Here is a 23,689-nt window from a genome sequence, read left to right on the forward strand (position 1 = left end):
TTACACATGAACGGAAGTGGAAAGTTGACTAGAGAAGGGAGAAGACAGGGACTTAAATAAACATCCCACAACTGACCGTAGAAAACCTAAAGGAGGAATTTAAGAATATTTAGAAGTATTAAGAATTCAAGGCAACGTTGAAAACTACTGGACTTAGCTCCACCCATATGCATTCAGCAATGAGAGGTTCCACCATAGTACACTACTATACATTAAAAGGTAACCAGACTCTGGAGAAGGAAAAAACAAAGCTGTAAACTGCTGAAACCTACCCTTTTGAGGCAAACAGTAAGGAACCACCCAAAAATGAAGGAATGGAGAAGAGGAAAAAGTAATACCTAAACAAGTATTGCATCTATTCAAAGATGACTATGATCGATGGTTAATTTTGACTACCTGAACGCATACAGGATTTCAGTGCAAGAGAAGAAATAGAATAAAATTTATCAGGTGTCAAGAATTTCATTCTTTACAGACAAAATTTATGAGATGCTACTATATTCTAATAGTAATGATCAGAGCACAAACTGGAAAAACTGTTTGGTAGGTTTTCATTTTAGATGTGACCAAAAAACAAAACTGCAAGGCAAATGTGAATCTGACAGGTTAAATCTTGAACTATTCTTAGCACTGGTTAGATTAATTTTAACTTAATTGAAACCATTCAGAAGGTTTGGAATACAAAACAGATAGTGTCAGAGACAAGGATAAGCAGACCAGTTATTTCCCTGTGTTTCAGTGTGCAGCAATCCCAGAGGCACTACTAGCATGCTAATGTATTCTCAAGGTCATTTAACGTACATATGTGCAATTAATATTAATAGTAATTAAGTGAGTTTACTGATCATCATTAAAAAGATTCTGAACTCTATAAAGAGAGCTTAAAGTTGTGAATGTACATGCTCCTTCTGGCTACCCATCACCATCCAGTTCTACCAAATACCAAATTTGAAGTACAACTAGTAAAAGTCAAACTTTTCCGTAACACAATATCCTAGAAGTTTTGTTTTCTCTGTATTTGTCTAGTAATAGGAAAGAGAACGCAGTCAGTCAACTCAGCTCTCCTCCTGTCTTTGAACAAAAAAGCGTTACAAAATACATCGCTCACACACTGTGAAGTGTAGAACCCTGAGATTTAACTTGAACAAAAAAACTAAGAACTTAATAGTCCTGTATATGATAAATAATATAAATGCATTCACAATAACATTAGGACTCCACATTCTTCACAGGAAATGATGGTGGCACCAGGAGAAGGGTAATTTTGTTTTTCAATATGGCTATCTGAAATTAGCTTTCTAGCTCCAGACAGAAATCACAGCTTCATCCGTGAATAAACATAGTTAATTATGAAAGAAAACAATTGGGCTAATTGTGCAAGTGCTTGTAAACTATCCCTTATGAGATGTTAGCTACCCTTCTCATAAGCATACCTGACAGGATTAATCTTTCTAACACATCATTCACGCTTCATATAAGCTAAGCTATTTGACAGCACTAATAACAAGACTGTGATGAAGCAAGGCTACCGTAGCAATGTCAAGGGGACCTCTCTTTGGCCAACGAATCTTATTTATCATCACGCTACAGAATTACCATCCCCAACAGCATACACAGCATGCTACAGCCAAGCCATGAAACAGAACGGAGAGAGACATCTGACAATGACATCTGTACCCTCTACTACTAGTATGGTAATTTTATTATGTCTGGTTATTTGGATAATGATTTATAGTCATTATATCGTACAGTAAATTTTCCAGAATTATGCTATAAAAAACCCACAGCCCTTAGGATCTGTAGTAGTTTAACATTTAAAGTGCTCCAGATTTCATCATGAAAGTCAAGGAAGCATCACAGACTGGCAGATGCAATGTATGAAGAAAAATGCTGAGTTTCTTTTTTCTTTTTTAAAGCTTGCTGTCAAGCAGTTGAAACAAATTTGTTTTCAGTTCCCTCAAACACACACGCATCCCTGTATGTAAAACTAATAGACTACTCGTGCTTGAGAGCTTAATTTATTACATGAGAACTCGATCTCTCCAGGACAAACTCCACGTACCTCACCACCATCAGCTCATACACATTACATCCATCACTCCTTTTTTACTCTCCCCGTTAGCAAAAACAAACACTGAAACCTGTGCATTCTGCAACACTTTCAGAATGACAAGATTTGCAGAAAACAGTGATCACATTTCTACAACCCATACCCCACCAGCAGCAATAGCTGCTCAGCAGACATCCATCATCTAACTTTGCATATTAGGTATTAGGAAATGGGGAAAAAGACCAACTTTTTCCATTGAAGGGAAACAAAAATCTCGAGGGTAAGGATATACATCCCTTGAACCTCATGATGAACCCCAAAGAGATGTGGAAAGGCCACCTGAATAAAGCCTACTAGGATTTTGTATGTGTCAGCTTCTCCTGAACACAGAATCACAGATGGTTTGGGTTGGAAAGCACCTTAAGGACCATCTGGTTCCACCCCCCTGCCATGGGCAGGGACACCTCCCACCAGACCAGGCTGCCCAAAGCCCCATCCAGCCTGGCCTTGAACACCTCCAGGGATGGGGCATCCACAGCTTCTCTGGGCAGCCTGTGCCAGGGCCTCACCACCCTCTGAGAAAAGAATTTCTTCCTAATATCTAATCTAAACATACCCTCTTTTAGTTTAAAGCCATTACTTCTTGTCCTGTCACTACAATCCCTGACACAGAGTCCCTCCCCAGCTTTCCTGTAGGCCCCCTATAGGCACTGGAAGGCTGCTGTAAGGTCTCCCCAGAGCCCTCTCTTCTCCAAGCTGAACAACCCCAACTCCCTCAGCCTGTCTCCATAGGAGAGGTGCCCTGTCCTTCTTGTGCTGGAGACCCCAGAGCTCAAGACTGGTCTCCAGGTAGGGTCTCACGAGAGCAGAGCAGAGGGGGACAATCCCCTCCCTCGCCCTGCTGGCCATGCTGCTTTTGGTGCGGCCCAGGATACAGGTGGCTTTCTGGGCTGCAAGCGCACATTGCCAGCTCATGTCGATCCAGCACATATGGCAACATCACACACGGCAGACCTTCTCACCTGCTTTGCTACGAAATTTCAAACTCCCAAACAGTTTGCAATGAAAGAGGCACCAGACTGACGCTTTCCAAACAGTCCCAGCAACCTCTTCCTTCAAAAGGCTGAGCGGTCACAGATCCTTGTCCTCTTCTCAACAAAATTGCTGGCATTTTGGTAATTTGCAACCTGAAAGGAATCCCCTGGAGTAACGCTGCCCCTCTCATCATCAGATTCTCCCGCTGGCACCATCCCACCCACGGAGCAGCCCAGGTCTCTGCCACACACCTGCATTCTCGTCATGCTGAGTGGGGCCAGCACTAACATCTCTCTGCTCTCACCAGGAGAGAAAACAGCCAGCAACAGAAGCAGTTGAATATATTCAGACTGTTTACCAACTCTCCCACTGTGAGGGAGTCATACTAAGAAGGACAGATTGCTTCCAGTTCAGCAATTCTGCAATCAGCTGAAATAGTACTTAGAGGACCAACTATTATTATTTTGATCCACACCACTGCTGCTGACGAAATGGCATCTTGGAAGTGCAGATATAAAACTAGCCCGGTGCTTTTGCAGGGCTGCTATTCAAAAGATGTACAAGTAATGGAACAACACTTTTTCACAGCCTTTTCGGAGCAGCAAGAGGATCCCAAAACAAAGCCAGTCTCCTACGAGAGCTGCCTTCAAACACTCCCACCGTACAACAGAGAGCATCTCAGAAGAGATCAGGTGGGAAAGGACAAAGCAAGATACTTACAGTGCGTGATGAGGATCAATCACAAGAAATGTGATTGCATGCCTATTCCTGATTCACATCAAATTCGTACTAACAAGCAATCTGAGTGCAGAGATTTGATATTAATGATAGTGCAATCAGAATCAAGCCTAACCTTATCATCCTATCATTTCTTTTAAAGGCATGGTGCATACCCTTGTAGCAAGAGAATGAAATGCATAATACAAAGCCCTCACAATTCCCTATCAAGAGCAGAAAATTATCAGAAAGTGAATAGCAAACGATGCAAAGTCGTGAGTTCATTCAGTGGGCCATGGAGGAAATCAACCAAATAGATATTTCAGAAATCAAAGTCTGGAACCACGATGTTTACTTTTCACTGAACTCGCTGTAAAGTACAGAGTACATGATGCTACTAGAAGTAATGATCAGGAAAAAATAGGGTGTTATAGTTTCATGGACTTTACCAAATTACACATTCATTTTAACATTCAGAAGCTGATTTTCTCCATTTTTAAAATGCGTTTGCTCTAGTTCTTTAGATGTGCCTGTTCAAAAAAAAGAGTTGTCTTACTGTATCTTCAAAAGACAGACAGAAAGCACATACTGTGAGATACAGAAACTTATTTCAGTGTTGATCAAATAATGAAATACCAAAGATTAAATGATTCAGTGGGCAACTTTGTGATGCTTAATCTGTAGAGACAGCTGAAAACGTTTTAGTAAAATGTTAAAATTTAGCCTACGCTACTAAAGAGGCGAGTCCTAGGAAATTTAGTTTTGGTAGTTTAGAAGATGCAACTAATTTACACGTGGAAAAAATACAGTAACATTTTAGTGTGATAAGGCAGTGCTAAAGAAAATGATACACTAAAGAGTTAACCCACACTAAAGAGTTAAGTACCTCTGATGCTGCTGCTAAAGGCCCAGGACCCTCAATATTCCACCTCCTCCTGATCCAACCTCTCGCCTCCTGCTATTCCACTGCCAGGAGTTCCAGCTCTGTAGTGGCTACAATTCAGCTAGGTTTTTGTGGCTTCTGAGTTCTCCAACTACTGTGCTAGAGTAAGTCAGCCAGTCTGGCTGTAGGGCTGTCATCAGCTGCCTTTGCAAACTTTTTTCTTTTAATAAATATTAAAAGCACCACATCAGGCACTCTGAAAAAATAAAGAGGAGGAGTAAGAAGGGTAATAAGACACTTCTAAGTCCTGAGTTTTTTAAGCTGTAAAGCATAATGAAATTACAGAATATACACTTCCATAGGCTAAAGATACCAAAAAGCATCTCTAGTGATAAAGTTCAAAAACCTATGCTTTCACATTCAGATTTACGAACGTGCAAATGAAGAAATAGGACACAAATGAAACCACAGGAAGGGGTCTGACTGCTAATGGCTTAATCCTAGGCTACCAAATGCTAAAAACTAAAACAGCCTTTATTTCCACAAATCAGCATCCCCGATGAAGCGCATTCAAATATTCTACAGCAAAGTGCCTTAGGATATTTATGTAAATCCTTTAGATAGCAAAGATGAGAGAAAAAGGAGAAGGCAAGCTAACTGCCAGCTGCCAATTCACTGAACAGAAACAATTAAGATAACCGGGCAGCGTACAGCCCGAGTTTGCATGCAAACTACTACTGCAAGAGCTGCAGACAGGCAGAGGCCACTCGGATGCGGTCCCTCCGGACGCTTCGAAGCGGAACTGAGGAACCGGAGCGGGAATCTCACAGGGACGGGGTGTTTTGCTTGAGGAGTCAGCGGGACATAGTGCAGCAGCCTCGGAAAAGGAAGCAGCTTAATAGGGAAGATGCAGATGCTCGAAGGAATGAAAATGAACTATTTTTAATCTCCTCTATTTTGGTAGTGCAGGGGATACGCAGACTAAATGATAATGCCCTACCTATACTGCAAGCCAGTCCTTTCCTCTGCAAGATGCACGATGGATTTATGTCATGCACTGAGCTACATTTAGATAGCTGCAGTATTATGGGCCTGCTGTGTTGTGCCACAGGTCTTCTGCTCCACGGTCCCACGTGCCGAACACCCAAACCGCAGCTACCCTTTTCCTACCAGTTGCATCTGAGGCATGCAGCCGTGGACACAACATGTCGTAGATTGAGGCAGGCACCTAATAACAGGGTCCCCTGGGCACAGAAATGCACTTTTGGGTAACCCTGCTCGCTAGGGCCTGCCTCCCTGCAGTAATCCTGACCTGGAGACCATCGTACATAGGGGAGTCAGTGATCCACCGAGCTGCTGAGTTGAATCAAGGCACCCGAGGCCTGCACTGCACGTCCAGCATGGCCTTCAGGCTGTGTGGTGCTGCACAAACCCCTTGGCCAAGCTCAGCCAGATGGCTGTAACAGAGGAGCCACGGGCAGCTCGCACCCAGTGCTTATACTGCCTGCACAGCCTGGCCTTTATCTCACAGTGCAGCAGGAAGTTCTCATGTGAACCTCTGTTTTGTTTGACAGTAGGAATAATAAATAAAATTGATTTACTGTAAGCAAATCACATAACAGTTTCAATGACCAAAGAGAAGGAACCTCTCCATGGGCAGGATCTGTGCAATGCTGTGGGAAAATCCATCTGGGCTCTGCCTGATGCTACAGGAACATGAGGTGGGGTGCCCAGCATCCAAAGGGACTTAAAGTAAAAAGAATATAGATAATGAGTAAATCTTATCTTATTAAAGCAGCTATTTTACCCTATTTGTTGTTGTGCCTTTCTTAGTGAGATCCAAAGAACCCTGTGCTCTTTTTCCCACTTGACTCCCCCAGTGACGAACATCCTCTGCCTTTCCCACCCCGCTGCCTGCCCTGCACACCCCCCGCCATCCTCATTACACGAAGCCTCGTAATCTCCCAGAAAAGGCCAATGAGATTTACACAAGGCGACAGGCAAATACATACAAATCTTGCGATACTTTTATCTTACACATTAGCCTCTTAGATTCTTCTAAAGACCTCCTTCCCACTTGATAATAAATCCAATTATGTCCAGTCCTTCTGTGCAGAAAGCACCGCCAGTAAGCTCTGTATGTAAAAACTGAAAGCTTTTGAGTGTGCTGAAACCTGCGACCAGCAGGGTGCCTGCTTTCGAAGAGGACTGCATCCTCCCTGATCAACGTTCAGAGCGATTCAGACACAGCACATTCAGTGAAACAGAAGCTGACCTTTTTTGTTTTTTTGCCAAAGAACATGCGTTTTATAGTAGACAGTAATTTCTAATACATCTAACAATCCTTAATGTATATAACCACATGCATCTCAGGTACCGCCATTTACTTAAATAAATGCCATTTATTTAAACAAAACAAGAACTTGATGCTTTAAAGGATGCACTGTGTTTACTGACCTTAAGGGACCCTGCCCCACCTAATGGTGGAGGAGAAATCACTCATTTCACTTTGATCCAAATGTCAATTTTGTCAAAATATTTCTTAGTTCAGTTTTGAAAGGCCATCAGACAGAGGGAACAATGGAGTGCTGTATCTTCAGTCACAGAAAGGAAGAAGAAAAGAGATATTTGTGCATATGGCCTTTCTTTGAAATTGCTGTACATCTTCACAGACACTCCACATTATGAAAGAGCTATTTTCTATTGCCATGGCAAATCACAGAACATAGGATCACAGAATGGTTTGGGTTGGAAGGGACCTTAAAACCCATAAAGTTCCACCCCCTGCCCTGGGCAGGGACACCTCCCACCAAAGCAGGTTGCCCAAGGCCCCAGCCAGCCTGGCCTTGAGCACCTCCAGGGATGGGGCACCCACAGCTTCTCCGGGCAGCCTGTGCCAGGGCCTCACTGCACTCTGAGTGAAGAATTTCTTCTGAAAACCTAATCTAAATCTCCCCTCTTTTAGTCTACAGCCATTCCCCTTTGTCCTGTCATTATCTGCCCAAGCAAAAAGGTGCTCTCCATCTTTTCTTATAAGCCAGGTAAGTACTGAAAAGCTGCAATGAGGTCACCCCGGAGCCTTCTATTCTTTAGGCTGAACAGCCCCAGCTCTCTCAGCCTTTTTTCATAGGAGAGGTGCTCCAGCCCTCTGAGCAACTTCGTGGTCCTCCTCTGGACCCACTCTAACAAACCCACGTCCTTCTTGTGCTGGGGGCCCCAGAGCTGAGCGCAGGGCTCCAGGTGGGGCCTCACAAGGGCAGAGCACAAATACACGATGCATAACTACGTGCAAAGACTCAGTCTACATGACTGATGCATCCTTGAATTAAATCCTTACAAATGTTTAAGGCAGTCATATCTCAATTTATATGGGAGAGTAGGGGGGAAGGAAATGTTACATTTTAGCACAGTGAGGGAGAAACATGTCCTAACTGCAGAACACCGCACACACTACAATGCAGGGACTTCCTGTAGAACTATAGTTATGGAAGTCATAGCTTGATTATACATACCAATAACTCCTGGATTATTAAAATTTAGCATTCAAGCAGTGAAATTACTTAAGAATACTTAAATTACTTTAAGAATGCAACATCAAGGTGGTATGAGGTTTTTCATATATGAGAAGATACTACCATGACCTTGAGTAATAGTTATGCTGTTTCCTGAAGAAAAAAACACCACCTTTCTTGTTGATATAAACTGCCAAAGACATTCAAAAAAGCACAGCTAGAGGAAATGAAGCACTCATAATCCAGCTGCCCATCTCTTCTTTGTACGTGGTGGTTCTTAACCTACTGCTCCTGCTGTCTTACCATGGGTCAACCAGAACCTGAACAGCTGGAAGCAGAGTCTTGCCTGAAAGCATTGCGTATGCCAGCCATACACAAAATGCACTCCTGTGCTTCTGTGTAATTTAATATCTTAAATCTCTTGCACCTGTTGGAATAATCAAGTTGTTTTAACTGGTTTAAGATGATTTCAATGCAACACTGATGTCCCATCTACTCACCTCACTACAACTGTCCTCCAGCTACTCCTTTTAGGATTTCTTGCAGAGTCTGGAGATGCTAGCTTTGGGAATGCTTTTGCAACAGCAGCATCTGGCCCCTTGGCACACTCCTCTTCAAACAGTGCCAGCTCTGCAGTTGCTTTAAGGTACATCAAGTGGTCAGAATGCTAAGATAATTCACTATCCTGGACATCGGTCTTTCTCTCCGCAGTCTTCAGATTTGTCCTCCCTCTGTCTTTCTTCAAAGCATCTGGTATTTTGGTACCTGCCTTTCTTACTTACAAAGGTCAGGGCACTGTGCCTATGTCTCAGGAACGCGGCAAGATTTTGTTACACAAGTAACCTCTGACGACTTGCTTTTCACAGCTGGAGAAAAATGCAGGGAGTGGAAGGAAGTGGGAGGAAAACTCATTTCAGACAGTAATCCCTTCAGATATCCAACTGGAATTGCCTATAAATATTCTAAAGAATTATTCAACATAAGCCTCACAAGTGACTTGCACATAAGCAGGGGACGCTTCTGCTCTTGTGTATTCACCCCTCTAGGAGCAGGTTGTGCACCTTGCCTTGCAGAATCAGACCCTTGCAGCTGAGCTCCTTCCAAAATGTATACTCAGTTTCACAGGTAGCCTCAGGACACACTTTTATACAGATTTGTTCCTTGATGAAGAGACTTTAACTAAATGAAAACGACACTAACAGCCAGACACATCCCTATTAATAGATACAGCTACCCAAATTCTGACCGGCCTCAAAGGTGGTCAAGTAGACACTTAGGGAAGCTTCCATTGCATAACAACGACCAGATCCATCCTCCCCATCCTTACAAATTTGACAGATGATTTCAGAGATGCAATTTGGATCCAAGTGAGAAAGGCACATTTCCAATGGCCTCCTTTACTCTCCACCCATTGCGCTAGCCACGTTTCTACTAGAGGATAGATTCCTTGTGGAAATCAGGAGACTTTTATCACTTCAAGAGACTTCCTCTCTGTTGCCAGCATTGTATAAATAAGGCATACAAACAGGCTTGTCGTATAGATAAACTAGCTTAATGCTTTTGGTGTGAGAGATTCAATGTGCAACTCAAACGCTAGTTTTTGAGTCATTGCATCAGAGGTCATGAAGAGTTTTCTAGTCACGTGGCAATGATCCACCTTGAAAATTCAAGCTCAGAAACAGGATTTTCCCCTTAGAATATAAGAATACCTTTTTATGCTATTTCTTGCTGAAAAAATAAGCTGAGTTTTTCTGGAAAGTTTTCTTTCTACAGAACGCATTGTCTGTGAATGTATCTCCCTCTGTATAAACAAAGCTTTAATAGTAATTGTATCAACTTCTATGGAAATAGAACGTCTCCGTCTGAAATTTTACATTCATATTTCTTCTGGAATTCACATCCACATTTCAGTTACACAGACTTAAACAACATTTATTCAGTTACACCATTTAACTTAAGTAATTTAAGGAGCGCAATTCTAAGGCATTTTTGTTTACTTTCGGGTTATCATGGTACTGAAACAGAATGTGTAATATTCCAAGACTATTTACTTTTCAAATTTCCACATAAAGTTGATGGTCCCAAAGCCATGAACTATGCTTCACTAACCTCCCACAAACTAGGGAGGAATAAAGCATTACAGTTTCTGAGCATCAAGTTACACATTTCATGCACCAGAAAGATTAAAAAAGGATATATAACTCCTTTGTACAAAATTCAAAACAATGAGTAGTGGTGGAAGAAGCTATTCTCACCTTAATGAAAGGCCAGTAGTGGTCAGAAGTAACAATACAGAACTGTGCTCAACAGTGCACCAGGCCAATCATAGATTAACATAAATTTGTGGCCAAACCTCTCATTACACCTATGCTGACAAGTCCAAATAGTGTATAGCTGTGCAGGAATGGAATCTCTATAATACTACCAACTATTTTGAAACAGTATACCAAGAGATCTCCTGCTTCAGATACCCAAAGATGGGGTAATTTAGTCCTGTATTGTATCTGTGGAGATTTTTGCTATCTTTGAAGAGACTGCTAATACAAAATTGTACTTACTCTTCCTTTCACACAATTTTATTTAGCGTAGTGGTATCAGTGGAACAACATGTATTGTATTGCCGGATTTGAAACTGGATCATGTGGGCAATAATGCTGCTGCCTTCTGGGCTTCTCTCCTTCAAAACATGCTCGGTAGCACACAGCAGAAAAACTACTTACATGTGTTAACAAATTTGAGGGTTCTGACAGTTAACACGGACAAGGCTAGCTGCGAAGACTTGAAATGCCCATCTCCTCTCTGCCCCCAAACACACACGCTGCCTGACCTACACAGTAAAGCCAGCAAAAGGGGATACACGCCTTTCCCCGAGCATCTCACTCTAGTTCAAGCAAAGTTTGTTTGGACAACGGGTGAAAGCTGGCTTACACCAACGCATCAGATCAGCAACGGCAGCTGACACTCAGGCTCACAATCACTGCTCTCACAGTCACATCCCCATGAAGCAGGGGAAGGTCTGTGATATGAATCTTTTCCTGCTTTCCTAGAGCGAAGAGAAACAAGATCTTCTTGAGGAACCAAGGCCAGTCTTTATACACACAACATGCTAACACCTTCTGTAAGCTAATCCACACATCCAAGGAACGGTTTTGGTTTCACACACCTTTCCCTTGAAACCACTACCCCGAATTCTGATTCAGAAACTATTTAAGAATATATAGAGAAAGTAGAATAAACGTATTTTTGCAATGCGCCATGCTAAAAAGTAACAATATTTTTATACCAAGTTTTAGTTATATTTTCAAAGTGATAAATGTCTCAAGCATTTCAAGAACATTTCAACCCAAAACACACCTTCTCCCCCCCCCCCCCAAAAAAAAAAAAGATGAAAACACCAATTCATTAGCAGCTCTTAGTTCTCTTACAGGTAACCTCAATGTTAAGAAAATACACCCTATTTTACAGAATCAGACACTTCTTGCAGAAAGGTGAAATTTAAAGAAAAGCTGTGAAGACAATCTAACAGCTTTCCCCACAGAACCAAAGATGACTGACTGTCCTTTGCATATGGCATTTTTGTTCCATACAGATCAGTAAGTTATTAGGTAATGCAATTGTCATTCATTCTCAATCAGAATTTAAATCAAAGCATTTGTTATGTGCCCGTGATTGACTTAACTGGGGTCTCAGAAACTAAGTGTCTTGGAGCCCTGCCCTTTGAAGAAGCTAGTGGTATAAAACTCACACAATAAATCTCTATTCGGAAAGACAGCAATCTTATTTAGCAGTTAAATGTACTTCACAGGAAAAGAGTCTAGTACTTTACTGCTCCTATGATTTAAAGATCTTAATTAACATCGGTTTTATTTCCCAAAGGAAAACAGCTGCGCTCAATGACAAAGCATTTTTGGAGCACTCCACACACTAAAGGCAGAACCGATCATGCGCACCCATAGCAAAGCTCTCTCAAAACTTCTGGGGCAGGAAGAGGGCAATAGGATAAAGCAGCTTTAGCTGGATAAGACTGATGGGTGAGTAGGTCAGTAGCGGCTGCGTACACTGGAACACAGAGCTCACAGATACACAAATCTTTTTCAAAATTCCTTCATGGCCTTGGAAACAAATACTAGACAACACAAAGAGTTTGAGCCTGATTTCTGGCTGCAAGGGGTTTTGTTTGTTGGCTATTCATTAGAATTTAAATTGCAGAAGAAACAATTCTTAGTCCAACTTTGATATACATACAATCTGTTCTCTTTCTCGTTTGTATTTCCTAGCCCTATAGCACCTTTCATCAGGAATGATAAAAGAACATAGCAAAAAAGAAATCAGGGAGAGTTACCATGCAGTCTCTATATAGCTATATTGTCAAAAAAGTTAAGTAAATAACCCTTAACCAAAGATTAAGTGTAAGGAATGGATTATTATTTTTTTAGATCTACTTCTAACCAGAACTTTTAAACAGAAATTTATTGCACAAAATCTTCATTCTAATGCGAAGTTTCATAGTTAGATAAACATTATCATTTAACAAGGAAGGAAGAGGCCAGATTTCTCTGTCACTGGATTTCACTGAAATACCAAAGCGTTAAAACAATCAAGGTAAGCTTTTACACGCACTTACTTAAATGGTGTGAACAGAAATGACAATGTAGTTGCCTTTTTCTGATTCATCTTAACCTGCATAAGAAAAAAATTAAACCATTAAATGTAAGTTGCAACAAGAACAAAAATTATGTCAGGCATTAAACTAAGCCACAGAAAAGTTCTAAGACTACGGAAAAGGAATTAAATCAAGTTGCCAATATAGTGTCCAAGAAACCAGGTGTTAAACGTTTGTCTGTGTAACTCCTCGGTGCTGAATCAGTGTTTTTCGGGAAGCCGGAGCTGCTCCAAAGTAGGTAAAATACAGCTCCCTCTCTACAGCAGTGATTTTTTTACAGGACTTCTACAGTTTTCAGGAGAAAGGAAAGAAATGGCTAGAAATCCTAACAGACTTTAGTGACAGTCTCCTGTGAAAGTGGCATTATTTATGCTGGACAGGAACTGGAACGCTGCTGCAACAGTGCTGAAGCAATACTGTTAGATCGATTAACCTGCACTTGGATAAAAATAGAAGGTTTGGATGCCAGAGTCACTTTGCCCAAGGCCCTTCAAAGCATCTTTAAGGTCTCCTGCACCAGTTTGACTTGAGTTTGACTGCTGGCATAAAGCAGAGGAAAGAACTCTCTAGCACACTGCTTCCAGAATCTGACAGCTTGAAGTAGCAACCCACATGTCTCATCCTATCCATCCAACACAACATCCTCTCTCCAGGGAGTACAAACTGTGGTCTGGTCAGTCCATCACAGGAAAAGTAAAAACCCACTTGGCATGTCTAAGGCAGTGTGCTACTTCTGCTTCAGCAAAGAAATGCAAACAAAAATCACAAACAAACCTTCCAAAACAATTCTAGAAACAAGCTACCCAACAAGAAAATAGCTCAACACTACAAAATTACAGAATAAAAATAAAGACAAGGAGGACTAGAACTACTTTTTTCTTAAACATTCCCTGAGACAACAATTTAACTGAAAAGAGACAATTTACATGTTCAATACATAGAGCAGAGGTCTTCCAACTGTGGAGGCTCTGCCAGCATACTTCAACTTCACATCCCAACAGCCAGTCACTTCCTCTGCTACATGCCAGCTCTCCACCACCAGAGACTGGAAAGCAACTCTGCTGTTGACATGGCCAATTTGATATCCACACAAACTGTGTTTGGGAACCTGTGCGCTCAAGGGACAGAAGGTGCTGAAGGCACTAATCATCATGTTACAGGTCATCTCAAGTGAATTCCTCGCTCTGACACCGTCACATGCTTTCCCAACAGTTCTGCATGACTCTGCTTCCTATCTGTGGAGATGATAAATTTCCTTCAAAGCATTTCTATGTCTTGCCAAAACTAAAACTTCTGGGATTTGTTTCTTTTTAGGATTTTACTCCACAGTTAAACAGCATCTAGTGAAACAAAATCCTTCACCCCTCCCTTTTGAACCACATATATGTTCTTATAATATCCAATATGAGACGAATCAAGATAGAAAGCAGAGATAAATGCTTACAAAGCATACAACAGATATTAAGCATAATCTAAAGGTTAATTAACACACTAATTTAATTTCTTTAATGGACATGTGCCTGTTACTTTTTGATCTGTTTACTGGTCTGCCTTAGAGCCTTCGCTCCCAACCACTGCTGAAAAGGAAATTTTCCTTTACCAATAGCAGAAATCAGTGCTCAGCTTCAGGCCTACCTACACACTGCTGCAGGTTTACACTAACATCAATAAACATCAGCATTAAGATCTGAAGCAAGAAAAAGTTGCTCATTTTCCTTACTAAGGAGATGTTTTATTGAAGTCTTTCAAACCTCTTCAGATACAGTTCACAGCTAGCACCACCTAGTACGTGCGTACAATTTTAGTCCTTTGAATCACAGCGTGCCATATACACTGCATGGCCCGCTATAATTATTTCACACGGAACAATAATAATTATTATTCAAAGAGATATTTGTCTTTTCCACCATGTTTAATTACCTTAAATTGCTCGAGAACCTGAACAGCATTGGTAAACATGCTCTCTGCTTTGAAATGAGCACTATTGTTCAGATATTCCAGAGGCAGGGTTCCCTGGGGAAGAATAAATAAATATATAAGTAAATCTTAAAAATTTACGGGGAGACAACGGAATTTCTCCAACTGTATGGTGGGCCAAATGAGCAGTAAGAGTGCTTCAAATTACTACTTAAATAACTACTGTAACACCTTAACAATGCTCTTACATCATTTCTCAGCATTGCAAAGACTGCTCATATTATCCCAGCTCTCACAGGAACACAAAGGCACATAATGCAAACTGTTAATTAAACTACATATTATATAGTAATAAAGCCTCAACCACTCATCATATGCCATTTTTTTTTTAAATATCTAGAAGGTTTCCATTCAAACCCTTGCTTGGTCCTGACTTGCCCCGTACTAAGGATGAGAAAATGAGTGTTAGGACACTTTTCTCAGGTTGGTTTGCAAGTCCAGCAATCACTGCAAGACAGGGGGACTGGGGCAGAGCTTGCAGAAGAAATATTTTGAAAGTGTGTTGTATTTTGATGTTTTAAATGGAAAATGAGAAGCATCAGAGCATGCTGATGCAATGCTAATTGCCAATTAGGTATTTATTAGACAACCTTTGGGCTACACAAAAACATAGGAAGCAAATTCAAAGAAAAAGCTATCTCAGTGAAGACTGTTCTCTCACTGTTCGTGAAATTAAAAGCACAAGATACCATCTGAAAAAAACTCATCATACTAAATTACACAAGAAATAATTAAACATTAGATTGCAAGAACTATCTTGTTTACATATTCAGCTTTCTTGATCAAAATCAAATGTTATTCAAACCATATTGCATTTTTACCATCCCTAAAAAACAAACAAAAACCTTTTACATAGCTCAACAGTGTAAGGTTGCAGGTTATAAAAGGATCGACTGCCTTTGCAAATTAAAGTACTATATAATACATAAAAAGATTAAGTTTATGCTCCAAAGTGAAAATATATGCACATAAAATTAAAACTAGAAGCAGTCTCATACCCTCGAGCAATTTCCCAGAACTGTAATCTTTCCCCTTCTATCTCGTCCCCAAAATCTCTTCCTTTAAGACATGCAGATTCCCATAATATGTTAAGACATTTGTACTACTTACCACAGAATTCAGGGGGAAAGGAACACCAATAAGGGAAGCCATCAGCGGTGCTATATCAGCCTGTGCAAACAGAAACATCCCGTTTTAACACAATTCCAGCTTCTAGAACTAATAAGTTCAGTTTAATTTTAACGTATCTACATTTGTAACAGTAAATGGTATAAAACTGTGAAGTTATAACATCACTACTTCATAATATTTCGTTTACTCTTTCCTGTAGCCATCATGAAATGATTAGATTCAAAACGTTCAGACTCCACTACTGATAAAGTTTCAAGACTATATATTTAGTTTAAAAAGCAAAATAAAAAAGGTGTTTATTCACAGGAATTCAGTACCTTCTTCACTGCGCTCAGAAGCATACTGCTTTATGACAACATACCACAGAAAGCACTCATTTCATATTTACAGTTTTAAGCAATACACCAATTTTTTGCACAATTTTTGCTTTTCAAAACGCTCCTCCCAAGTTTTCACAGTGAGGATTACTCAACTTCTCCCCTTCACAGAGGGGCTCTATATTTTTTCTTGTGTCCACTTAGCCCTTAACCCTCAAGAAGGTCCCTTTACCTACATCGAGGCTTCTCAGAAAATAAGTTACCATTACCTTCTACTTATGATGATAAACACTGGATTTTCACTAGGTTTACATTTTTCTACAGTATATAACTATACACTAAGATTTTTTATTTCTCCACCATAAATCTGAAGAAGCTATGCTGAAATCAAAGGCACTGCTGCAGCCTCATGTTTACTGTGCAGATGCAGACTCCAAAACATCATTTGTTTGTAGTCAGAGAGTATGTAGTATAATATAAGCAGAAATCCATCTCTAATTTCATACTAGGGTTTTGCTGAAAGCAGCTTATCCAAAGCTTTCCCAACTTTAACCTTCCAGTAAAAGTTTCTTTCCATTGTTTTATCATGTTTGGAGTCTTATTCATACATTGGGTTTCATAGGACGGGATAAAGGAAGAATCAAGTTGCACAGATGTACATTATCTCCTTGATTTATAAAAGATTGGCTGATTTAGTATCAAGGGTTAAGTTGTCCTTTTCTTCTTCCTTCACAGTGCAATGCTACATATTTGTCTAAACAGCCAAGTGGCTGGGCCATAACTACAGACTTTGTTAAAAAAAACAGTTCAATGGTACAGTAAGAATTGGTTTTGATTCATAAGTGATAGCAACTTCTGAAAAAAGTGACAAAAATACAGACATCAAAATAGCTCTGAAAAACGACGCTAAACATAAAACTGGTTAACTTCAATGTAGCAAAAAGCATGCAGATGTTCACTAGCTTAGGAAGCATGGCCATCAGACTATACTTTCTTTGTTTAGCCAGGCACCTTACATAGGAGTAGGCAATAGCTCAGATCCAAAATATTTTAAAAAGCAGAAAGTTGAAGGAAGGCATCACAAGCTATTTCTAAAAGCTTGCAAAAACATCCCACTCTGAAAACAGATGCTATTCCAGTTACAATCAGATAACTGACACTGAGCTTGCAAGGAATAACTGACATATTGTACTGCACTCCTTCCAAAAAGGCATATTATCGCAATTAAAAATGGCGTGAAAATGCATCTTCAGGAAAAGAAGTCGTACCTAGCTGCTGTGTGTTAACATGAAGAAGCTTAGATCACTTATGGTCAGTATGGGGGCAGTTCCTGCACGTTCCACGGAAATGCCAAGTCAGTGTGATGATTCATTCAAGTTCCCTCAATTAGTTTAAATCACACAAAACTCCATTTGAAAGCTTATGAGTTCTTAAATTAGGTATATTTGATACCTGATTGACATCCAGCCTCTTCAGGTTCTCCAGTTTCCACTCTGCAAGAAATAACAGAGCACGTGAACAAATAGTCTAAATAGATTTGAAAGGGATAATTCAAATGACATTTAATGTCTTGTTGGCATTTTCTGAACAGTGTTGTTACTAAAGAAAATTATAATTTGGCTTTAGGATGCTAGCTCAGGAGAGGTTATGGATGGAACACAACAGGCAGAAACAATAAAATGCGTTCATTTCAGTTCACATTTTCTTTTATCCACCAGGATAAATTGCTGCCTGCAATTGTGACCCAGATCAGTTGAAGAAAGTCCAAGCCTTTTATTTTTTTTCAGCACAGCACAGAAAGTGATGTGTTATCTTCTGTACCAACTAAAAGAATCAAACTCAGGTTTAGGAAGACTGTTTAAATCTCTTCAAGTGCCTTTTTTTTTTTTTTTAAGGTTAACCAAAGGTTTCTACTGTACCAGTACAGAGTGGTACAACCATACTTCATATGTGCCATATGCAATACTGGCTAAAAGCAAGCTCAAGGGAAAAGTTCAACAATTTAGTAATCAGAACAACTACAATGAAGACAGAGACAGAGACAAACCCCTGAAGCTATGGTGCATCATACAAAAATCTGGTTGAAAACAGCATTTTCCTGCTCTCCATTAACCTCTAAGGAAATGAAGAGGAAATTTTCTGTTTTCACTGGGGGTAGAGAGCTATTTCAAAACAAAGTTGAGGTGTTTTTTTTCATGCCTTCTCCTGGTGTTTAAATTAGCTCACCCAATACCTACAACAATAACACGAGAAAAAAAAAAAAAAAAGAAAGAAAAAACCCACCAACCCTACAATTTTGGTAACTCAAGTTTAAAAAAAATCAGATACACAGGAGAAAAATGGTAGGGGCTGAGAAAGGCTTGCTCACAGTACTTAAAATGCTGTCAGCTATGTACCTAGAGCAGACCTTGATTACAGCAGTAAAGAATTCAGGGCAACTTATCCTCAACTGGGGAACCCAACGTAATGTTAGCCACAGGGACACAGCCACCTTTCCCAAACAAACACACAAAGCTAAGTGGACCAGTCGCTGCCCTGCTAATGCTATTTGCCCAAACGGCACCACAGAAACAGCACAGATGCAAGCAGGGCTCTGCCCAGCATCTCCGAATTGCAGCTGCCTCACTTACACCACTTCCAGTATAAGCACTTTGTCTACAATCATCCTCTGGGTTTAAGTGAATGAAAGTTTAAGGGCAGCAGAAACAGATTTTGTTAAGAGCGCTGGTAAGCCGTATTTCAAAGTTCTGGCTCAACCTCATTATTTTTCCAAACAACAATAAGCATTCAAATCCGGACTGTATCCTTTTCGTCTTTCACTATACCCTGTCAGCACCAGACCCAAACATTCCTATTTTGAATATTGCATGTACCACACTTATTTTCAGCAATTAGCTCGTACCACTGCAAGCTTCAGGGACCCGATTGCGAGTTCACTGTTATTTATGTGCTAAGAGCACCCTGAACAGCAGCCATGCATCTTAACAGCAGTAAGAAATAGTTGCAGTGAGTTCCCATAGCAACACGGGGGAAGTATTATCAGCATTTATCATGAATCCTGTATTAAACTTGCACCAAAATGAGCAAGTTTGTTTCCTTTTGCTTCCCAGAGCAGGAAGCAGGTTTGTATTTCTAGAGACAGATTCTCTCCTATATTTTTATTATATAAAAGCAATGTTTTTTCCCTTTTAAATAACATTTCCCAATCAAAAACGTGGAAAAACAGTCTATACACATACAACGTGTCTAGGGAAGGAAGAAACTGTAGCTCTGCTGGAGAAGCTTCTAGCAAACCTAGAAACTTTTACTTCTCTGCTTCCCTTGTTTATATATTTTCAAGAGGAGAATAATTTGAGCCACAAGGCTTGGACCAGGCACTGTAAGATATGAAATCCAAGTGTTCCCAAAGAACAGGACACACCTACACACTGGCCAAGCTGGGTTGCACTCCTGGGAATGAGACACGGTGAATCTAGATGCTGCCCTAGCTGGTTTTGTGTTTCAAGCTCTCTGTTTAAGTTTCCTGTACAGCGTTCAGCAGTTTCCAGTTTGTTTGACATTTTCCTTCCCTTGCCCTGCAGCCTGCAGGGCAGTCAGTTGCAAACAGTCCAGAGGAAACCGCAGGGAGGTGCCAGCTGAAGAGAGACTAGCACGAGGCTGCATGGACCAAACCAAGCCTCTCATAAAACCTCACGGAAGCGAAACCTCATGTGCAGCAAAGCAGGCTGAGCTTCCTTTGAAAAAGGGAAGCCTGTGGGTGAAAGCCACTAGCATGCACTTACAGGCTTCTCTGGACGGGCATCTGAAGGCCACCTGGCAGGGTGTGTGCATGCTGAGGAGCTGGAGAGCAGCTCCATTTTCTCTCTTCCCTGAGGGGCCAAGGCAACAGCCAAACTGGTAACACTACACACTGCCTGCAGGATGGGGCTCTGCCGTCGTGAATCCTTCCACAAGGATTGCACGGGCAGCCTTGAGCGAAGGCAACGCACAGGTGAATGGACTGATGAGGAGAAGGCTGCCCATCCGGAGCGGGCGTCGTGTCCTTCAGAGTACCCAGGGAGCACGCTAATCATCGCGTGTCAAATTAGATGGACCGAGTCCTGACTGCCAGCACTGCCTCTGGGGGCACCTACCCTTGATGGCGATGAGAGGAGAGACAATTCACTGAGCTGCCTAGAGCCCACTTGCATTGAACAGAGCTCAGGTAGGCCAGCGTTGAAAATACTGTGCTGTTTCCAAGAACTTGTAACTCAGAACTTAGGAAGGATTTTGTCAGTAGATGCAAGAACTTGAACGCTGGCACATGCAAACTCAAGTATAAATCTGACACCTGCATACATCAGTAATAAAGCAATCTCTCTTTACCTGCGCATGGTTTCAGCTTCTTTTCTATGGAGCAGGAAAGGCAAATTCAGAGAACTTTTCAAGAAAATTATTTTAATCATTTTTTCTTGCATATCGCAGTTTTATGAAAACATACGGGTTTGTAACTTAATGGAGTAGCTGAACTGTACTGACCTGAGAAAGTGTCAAGTTCCATTTCAACAATTTTTTCTTTTCTTTTATGCTGCACAGCCTACTGGAAGCTGTAATACACTGCCAGAATGTAATATGCTACCGTAGAGAGCGTATTCACTTTTTAGAAGATAGTTATTACTCAAATAGAGATTACAACTCTCAATATATTCAAAGACACTCAGAACTCAAAGAGAGATTATTCCTGACAATTAAGAACCTGTAACCAGTGCCTAAGCCAAATAGCACCGTGATTTTCAGATGGAAGGCTGCAGAATAAGGTCAGAATGAAGGGCTTTTTTTTTTTTTTTTAAATCAACAAACAGACAAACAAAACACCACTACAAGGAAAACATGAAGCAGGCACAGCAGGGTGCAGACATATTCCCTGCTTTAAGAAAATAAACATTTCCTAACTGGTAGCAGCCACCCCCTTTTTCTATTTTGTACCTAGACGTCAGCTCAACAGTCATCTTCTTTGAAGTGCTCTCACACCATTTTCATCATTACTTGAAATCAAATGCTGGTGTTTGTACTAAAGCTGCTAAGAATCAAAACTGCAACAGCTGTAAAAATCATCTATTATGGATAAACAAAGACACTAAGTGTCCTTAAAAGTCTAGCACGTAAGCCACCAGACACCAAACTCTGTTGTTTTCATTTTTTTCCATTGTTTATTGTACAACTAATTTTCAATTTTATCTGACATGTTGTAATTTTACAGCAGGGAATAATGAGCACAACATGTACGTTGTCTACGCTGGACACGTCCTGTTTAATCTGTTACCAAATACCTTCTCAAGAGCAGGGTGGGGTTAAAACCTCATGTCTCAAGTCATTTTTGCCCATTTTCTCTTCTCTAATGCAGCTTGACAAACAATCCAATAAAATATGAAGTCATTTGATCCCAAGAAACACCATGAGAGATTCAAGGCATCTTAAGAAACAGAGCAGGCTACAGAAGTCAAACACATGAAAAAGGAAGAGCTTATGCAGTTAATCACATCTGATTTTCAAATCCCAAGGAAATTTCAATAAACCAGTATTTATAGCTTTGAAATATATATTTTTTTTAATAGCAGTGTTTACTTTCCTTAAATAAGTTACAAAGGGGAAAATTAACAGTAAAATAGTCACAGTTTTTCATTGAGAAAGACTGTTTACATTTCCTCAACAGCCACAAGGATGAATGTGAGATAAGATGCTCTAGGCAAGTTCCCAGGATTCTACTGTGGAGCTAGAAAGAGGTCCCAGGACATGTCAACTAATGTTTCTGTACAGATAACTTTTAACCTCTAGGAGTCTTCTGAAGAAGTAAGTCTCCTCTGGAACTAAATTTTAAGGGTGTTAATAGTCTTCCATATGCAAAGAGAAAGTCCTCAGTTCCATGACTCAAGAAGAAATTACTCTGATATTATCTATCCAGTTTTGCTACATCCCCCATATGTTTGTCCTGTCACCTTTGCCTTCTACACTTTCTCGCACAAAGCAGGTTACATTTACTGCAATGGAACAGAAGTCAGTGAAGCTTAACAGATATAACTGTTGAACACTGCCCTTTCCACTAAAACCTCACACTTAAGTTTCGCATTTTACATACCTTTCAAAAAATTGTCTTCAAAGAACTGAGATGTGACTTTCTGTGGATAATTCACTCCAGCACCCCAAACGATCAGTGGTGTTAAAGTCTCTGAGGGATGACCAGCTCCATGGGAACCTAAAATACACCAAAACAAAAACAATGTAAGCTTTAACATGCATAGTGTAATAAATAAATGTTTACACACACAGTTTTTATTATTGAACGTATGCTAAGATTCTGTTATAGGAACAAAATTCGAGGTTGAATTAAGTTGGGAAACTGGTATCACTTAGGTCAAGCCTATACAAATACAATGTTGAATATGAAAAAAAAAAAAGAAAGAAGAAGCAGCTTAATACAGAAACTAAAGCCAAAGCGTTCAAAAGCCTTAAGGCACAGAAAGTCACCTGTTCAAATCCTGTTGCACGTGCCTGTTCCTGAGTGCTCCATGGAAACCAGAGCTGGTTGATTTGAGCAGTTAGTTAGCTATGTGCCTAGAAATCACACAGAATTGATCTCTGTGGTACTCAAATAAGGATTAAACTTCAATTTCAAAAACAGGAGACAAGATACATAGCATCTGCCATCCTTTCCCAGTGATGCAAGTTCATTTTTAAGGCTTTAAAGCCTGGTAGCACAGTTTAAGAATTGATGAAACAGCAGGTCGTTCCCTGAGAAATTGAATTCCCTCCAGACTAACATATCAGCTGCCCAAAGGAGAAAACTAAAACTGCAACATCTCAACACAGCTGCACTGAAGCAGAAGCCACACAAGCTTGAAAGAAACTTTGGTCATTGGATTCAGTGGGTGAGGTGCAACAGCAGTGACACAATCCAGTCTCAAAAGTAATGAGATGGTTATACAAACTATGCTGGTCAGGGCACACGCTACAAGACTATACGCTTTATTTTTATGTGTGTGTAGACACACAGCCCCTCTGTACGTATATTTTAATCATTCAAGAGGATAGAGAAAAATGCATTGCTTCAAGGGCAGATTTTTTAAAAGAAAAAAAAAACAATTTGATATAAATTTGGAAATAGCACTGAGGTTGCCTGTACAATTGCTATGGCAGAACTGAAAAGCCAGCTCTGCTTTCTTTAAATAGCCACACTGGTCTGCAAATAAGATTTCAGACATACAGAAATCCCTTGGAAGGCATTCTCTGGGCTCAAAAGCAGCAAATATTCCTCCTCACGGAATTTGGGAAAAGAACAGATGGAGGTCACGCTTCCTCCATCCTCCATGCATCAGCTATTTCCTTGTATCACAGGAGGAAAGTACAGTTTTTGGTGAGCTTTCATTT

General features: G+C 40.5%; 1 protein-coding gene across 2 annotated transcripts in view; it reads right to left on the minus strand.

The window, feature by feature from the left end:
- PIGN (phosphatidylinositol glycan anchor biosynthesis class N) overlaps window positions 1–23,689 on the minus strand; it is a 111,315-nt gene that overhangs the window by 50,351 nt on the left and 37,275 nt on the right. For both annotated transcript variants that reach the window (XM_080579277.1, XM_080579276.1), the window contains exons 8-12: window positions 22,401–22,517; window positions 17,738–17,778; window positions 15,948–16,007; window positions 14,781–14,873; window positions 12,822–12,877 (exon numbers count right to left, since the gene is read on the minus strand). In XM_080579277.1, coding sequence (XP_080435403.1) covers window positions 12,822–12,877; window positions 14,781–14,873; window positions 15,948–16,007; window positions 17,738–17,778; window positions 22,401–22,517 — 367 coding nt within the window. The remainder of the gene's footprint in view (window positions 1–12,821; window positions 12,878–14,780; window positions 14,874–15,947; window positions 16,008–17,737; window positions 17,779–22,400; window positions 22,518–23,689) is intronic.

Source organism: Anser brachyrhynchus, assembly GCF_964034855.1.
Source record: "Anser brachyrhynchus genome assembly, chromosome: 2".
Taxonomy (NCBI): Eukaryota; Metazoa; Chordata; class Aves; order Anseriformes; family Anatidae; genus Anser; species Anser brachyrhynchus.